Source organism: Microtus pennsylvanicus, chromosome 11 (assembly GCF_037038515.1).
Source record: "Microtus pennsylvanicus isolate mMicPen1 chromosome 11, mMicPen1.hap1, whole genome shotgun sequence".
In the NCBI taxonomy this organism is placed as follows: Eukaryota; Metazoa; Chordata; class Mammalia; order Rodentia; family Cricetidae; genus Microtus; species Microtus pennsylvanicus.
In genome coordinates this window covers 34,782,179-34,788,178 of record NC_134589.1, presented here as the reverse complement: position 1 = coordinate 34,788,178, position 6,000 = coordinate 34,782,179, and the positions used below count along the sequence as shown (strand labels likewise).

General features: G+C 39.5%; 1 protein-coding gene across 1 annotated transcript in view; it reads right to left on the bottom strand.

Annotated features, from left to right (window-relative positions):
• Positions 1 to 4,467: 4,467 nt before the first annotated feature.
• Positions 4,468 to 6,000, bottom strand: part of Dhx40 (DEAH-box helicase 40) — a 43,721-nt gene continuing 42,188 nt past the window's right edge. Inside the window, exon 18 of the mRNA XM_075991212.1 lies at positions 4,468 to 4,983. Coding sequence (XP_075847327.1) covers positions 4,844 to 4,983 — 140 coding nt within the window. The 3' untranslated portion in view covers positions 4,468 to 4,843. The remainder of the gene's footprint in view (positions 4,984 to 6,000) is intronic.

The window sequence follows — 6,000 nt, the reverse complement described above, 5'->3', positions numbered from 1 at the left end:
AACTCAGGACCTTTGGAAGAGCAGGCAATGCTCTTAACCACTGAGCCATCTCTCCAGCCCCTGGAAGTTCTTTTTTTAAAGGAATACCAATACACACACACACACACACACACCCCAATGTATACCAAGATACCAGTATATACCAATAATATCAATATATACAAACACACACTATAAAAAAATTCCCTGGAGTCAGAGATGTCAGAGGATAAAATGATTGTGTTTATGAGGCCCTGAGTTCAGTCCCCAACACTGATGGCATATGTCTGTAATCCCAGAATTTAGGAAATGAAAGCAGAAGAATCAGTTTAGGCCAGTCTAGGCTGTACATGAGACAGTGTTTCATAACAAACAAAAAAAATTCAAAAAAAAATCCTTGAAGCTGATTCAAGCAAGAATCACCACCTGATATAGATCTTTTTGTGTTTGTAATGTGATATTTTAATAATCCTAAAGTATCTTTCCTTAAAACTACTTTTTAAATTGAAAATAATTATTTCTATGTATGTGTAGGAATGATGTGTTTGTGTGGGCTTGTGTGCCATGACACATATATGGAGGTCAAAGAACAACTTCTTAGTATTAGTTGTCTCATTCCACTCTTTATATGGGTTCAGGGAATCATACTCAGTCTCCACTGGGTCAAGTGCCATTACCCAAAGAGCTGTCTTTCCAGCCCTGAAGTACTTTGGAATTTTTTTTAAAAGATTTATTTATTTATTACATATACAACATTCTGCCTTCATGTATGACTGTATGCCAGAAGAGGACATCAGATCTCATTATAGAGGCTGTGAGTCACTATGTGGTTGCTGGGCATTGAACTCAGGACCTCTGCAAGAGCAGCCAGTGCTCTTAACCTCTGAGCCATTCATTGCTCCAGCCCTACTTTGGAATTTTAAAAGAAGTTGAAGAAATTTTGCGTAAAGACCATATAATAAAGATTAGCATCACTAATAAGGGCAAATACTATATACTTTCAGCTGTGATACCCTAGAAGAGATTCTGATAGCTTAAGAAGCATTCAAGTAAAAACTGTGTAACGGTGGAGCAGGGTAGATTTGTACAAGCGTGAGTACCTGAGTTCAGATCCTCACTTGTTAAATACTGCTGTAGCAGCTCAGTCCCTGCACTGGTAGGTGGAGACAGAATGATTCCTGGGGCTTGCTGGCCAGCCACCCTAACTAGTTGGTAAGCCCTCAAACAGTAAGGTGAAAGTGATAGACCTTAACACTGATGTAAACCCCTGGTTCCTCATGGGGTGGTGTGCATGCACATACACAGCCTTAGGAAGAAGAGAGAAATCCAAACCAATGCTACCATATAAAATAACAACTCAGGGTTGTTTTTGTTGTTTTTAAAAAAATAATTCTATTAAGTTAAAGACTGCAGTTTTTTTTTTCAGATTGAAATGAGGGGAGGAAGAAGAGCAGACTAAATATAGCACATGATCCTTTGCTGAATCTCAAACTGGAAAAAAGTCTAAAAGATTATTAATAGTTGAGAGGTGTGGCACACACCTTTAATCCCAGCACTGAGAATCAGAGGCATGATGTGCGATTCCCCTCTGTATGCTGTGAATACCATTGGTGAATAAAGAAACAGCTTTGAGCCTATAGCAGAGCAGGACAAAACTTAGGTAAGTGCGGGGGGGGGGGGGCACACTAAACTGAATGCTGGGAGGAAGAAGGTGAAGTCAGGAAGAAGCCATGGAGCCTCTGTGAGAGATAGACATGCCGAAATTTTGCCGTAAGCCACTGCCATGTAGTGATACACAGATTAATGGAGATGGGTTAAATTAATATGTAAGAGTTAACCAATAAGAAGCTAGAGCTAATGGACCAAGCAGTGATTTAAGTAATACAGCTTCTGTGTGATTATTTTGGGAGTCTGAGCAGCTGGGAAACAAACAAGCAGCCTCCTCCAACAGAGGCAGACAGATATGTGAGTTTAAGGCCAACCTGGTCTACAGAGAAAGTTCCAGGACAACCACTGCCATAGAGAGAAACCCTATCTCAAAACGAACAAATAACAATGAAAAAAGATTAGGCATATTTCTCCCTTAAAATTCCTCTTCTGGGAGTTCCTCCATGTCTACTTTCATTCAGCTGGGAAAAAAAAAAAGAGATTATTTAGAACAAGTGATGAAATTAGAACGTGGAGCCGGGCGGTGGTGGCGCACGCCTTTAATCCCAGCACTTGGGAGGCAGAGGCAGGCGGATCTCTGTGAGTTCGAGACCAGCCTGGTCTACAGAGCTAGTTCCAGGACAGGCTCCAAAACCACAGAGAAACCCTGTCTCGAAAAACCAAAAAAAAAAAAAAAAAATTAGAACGTGGACTATGATACAGAATTTGGTAGTTAATATTTACTGATTTAAAAAAGCTTTCGGGGGGGGGCTGAAGAGATGCCTCAGTGGTTAAGAGAACTGACTGCTCTTGCAGATGTCCTGAGTTCAATTCCCAGCAACCACATGGTGGCTCACAACCACCTATAATGAGATCGGGTGCCCTCTTCTGGCCTACAGGCAGGATATAAATAAATAAATAAACAAACAAATCTTTTTTTTTTTTTTTAAAAAAAAAAAAAGCTTTCAGGAACTAGAGAGATGGCTCAGAAAGTAAAAGCATGGGCTGCTCTTCCAGAGGACCCTGGTTTGATCACTAGCACCCTCATGGAAGCTCACAATCATTTGTAACTCCAGTTACTAATGCACTCTTCTGGCCTCCAGGGGCACCAAGCATACATGGTACATAGTTATATGTACAGAAAAATTGACACCCATACATATAAGATAAAAATAAATCTAAAAAGATTATAAAAGAGCTTGCATTCCAAGAATCCACCCATATCCCTATATCTAAGGATAATGTACTTATTATGTACCTGAAAAGAAAAACTGGAAGGACTAAATGATTTAAAAGAATAAATTAATAATGCTCCAAACATTCAAAGAAATTATTGGGCTGGAGAGATGGCTCAGAGGTTAAGAGCATTGCCTGCTCTTCCAAAGGTCCTGAGTTCAATTCCCAGCAACCACATGGTGGCTCACAACCATCTGTAATGAGGTCTGGTGCCCTCTTCTGGCCTGCAGTCATACACACAGACAAAATATTGTATACATAATAATAAAAAAAAATTAAAAAAAAAAAAGAAATTATTGTCAGGCGTTGGTGGCGCACGCCTTTATCCCAGCACTCGGGAGGCAGAGGCAGGTGGATCTCTGTGAGTTCGAGACCAGCCTGGTCTACAGAGCTAGTTCCAGGACAGGCTCCAAAGCCACAGAGAAACCCTGTCTCGAAAAACCAAAAAAAAAAAAAAAAAAGAAATTATTACTTACCATCAATGAAAAGCAAGATTTGGGCTATCACCAATTTTTCAGAAAGGCTTCAAGTACTTAACCACTGAACTTAAAACTTTTTAGATACCAAAGGATATAATTACTTAATAAAATAAATTTGGCCTAATTTTTACACACACAAAAATATACAAAATAATGCCAGGTAGAGTGGCGCGCGCGCGCGTGCGCGAGAGAGAGAGAGAGAGAGAGAGAGAGAGAGAGAGAGAGAGAGAGAGAGAGAGAGAGAGAGAGAGGTATGTGTGTATCACTTGAGCAGAGGCAGGAGGATCGCCTGGTCTATATAGCAATGTCAGGCCAACTAGGGCTATACAGAAATAAATAAATAAATCCACATACTGTCTATTGAGTTTTAGTGACACTAATAGCTTTATTTAACAAATACTGAGTGACTACTATGTGCAAAACACTATGCTAGGTGCCATGAAAGATACAAAGGTGAAAGACATAGACCCTGCCCACCAGGAGCGTATAATCTAATGAGGAAGACAGACATATACACACATAACTACAATACAAGGCAGTAAACAAGAGTAGGCAAGTGCTGAGTGTGGCCTGAGTGTAATATTAGCCTTAAGGTTCGAATTTTAAACACTAAAGTGTTGACTGCTTTGAAAATCCCAGATTAGCATAACAGGTGTTTAAATGGTCCAACCCAAACAGTTGCAGTCAGGAGTAGGCCTGGTGGAAGGGCTGCTTGAAAGCACTGTCACATCTACATACAGGGCTGACACAAGTATGTAGGAACAGGTAAGAGAATTTGTGTGTTATATGTGTGTGCGTGCACGCTTGTGTGTATATATACATCTGTCCTTTGGTTAATGGCTATAGCTACTGTTTTAAACAATATACTTTTATATAAAAAGGAATTTGTATAATCCCAGAAAAATCAATTTAAGGAGTAGGATTAATTTAAGAAAAAATCCTTCCATAGGCAATTTTATTTACTAATTGAGTCTTTAAATATCTATAAAGCTCTGGAGCAATTAAATGGTTAGATATCTAAGTATTGCTGAGTAAAAACCTCTTATGTAAGTTTAGCCTTCTGAAGGAAATGGTCACATACCTGATACAACACTACTCTAATAGCAATAAGAAGGCCTTAAAGAGATTTAAAGAAAATAATCTTTAATGCTTCAATGCAAATGGAATACACGCTGATTAAATACAATTCAGTGTTCTTTGAAAATATCTGTGACAGCATTTGATACCAGTTAAGGCCAGCAACACAGAAGTGAGGAAAATATTGTATCATCTTTCATTGGTTTCATTAACATTGCCTGTGATTATGCAACCCAATCTTTTCTTTCAAAATGTCATTTGTTGGTATTGATGAGATGTGATTTATAAATTCTGATTTTCTTTTAGCTCACAAGCGAGGAAGAGCTACTGACCACTTCCTCTTGCTGTACTGTCTGAAATAACTGGCAAAACAGAAACACATTTCCTGGCTGCTTTCCTACTTCCTGAATTGGATGGTCCACTGCTTAGCCTGTTTCCTTCAATGTGTCACTGTGGTCCTGGGTTCTCTGCTGCTTTCTCTCAAGGAAACGAGCCCGTGCATCTGAGATAGATTTGTCATCATTTCTTCTTTGCATTTTCTTTAGAGCTTCTTTTGATATTCCATCTGAAAACAGTGCAAAGATATCCTGATTTTCAACATTAAGAAAAATGGGCTAGGAAGATGGTTTGGTAGCATGCACTTGTATAGCAAAATCAGAGGTGGAGACAGGCAAATACCAAGGAGCACCAAAGCCAGCTAGCCTAGAGTACACTGTAGCAAACAAAGACCCTATAATCACCAATAACTGAGGCTGCCCTCTGACCTCTGTCCGCATGCACACACATGTTCACATATGAATACACACATCATAAACATACAATTTTTTTTTCAAGACAGGGTTTCTCTGTGGCTTTGTAGCCTGTCCTGGAACTAGCTCTTGTAGACCAGGCTGGCTTTGAACTCAGAGATCCACCTGCCTCTGCCTCCCGAGTGCTGAGATTAAAGGTGTGCGCCATTACCACCCGGCTACAAATATGTTTTTTAAAGAGAAAAGATCATCAAGGTAATTAAACGTTGTCTTGATTAAAGTCTGGCTGAAAGAGCACACAGGTGAGGATGCTGAGCTCAGTGGTACAATGTATACTTCACACGAACAAGACTCTAGGACTACCACTACAATAACAAAAAGTACATGGGCCAGCAGGTAAAGGTGCTTCCTGCTAACTCTGTCAACCTGAATTTAATCACCAGGATCCATGTGACGGGAGAAGGCTAACTCTCACAAGTTGTCCTCTGCCCAAACTTATATAGAAAACACACACAAATAAATAAATGTAATAAACAACAATAACAAAAAGATTCATGAAGGCCAACCAGTCAGAAAAACTAACCCTAGTTCAAGCACATATGACAGTATTATAATACTGCAATAAAACATCTAGTGATTACCATATTTAAAAAACCTTTGGATGAGCCAGGAATGGTGTTCATGTACTTGGAGATATCAGCACCTGGGAGTCAGCAGTAGATAGATCTCTATGAACTTAGGCCAGCTAGGTCTACTTAGCAATTGTCCAGTCAGCCAGAGTTACATGGTGAAGTTTTATTTCAACAAGAAACCTTTCTGTGACTTCTTGAGCA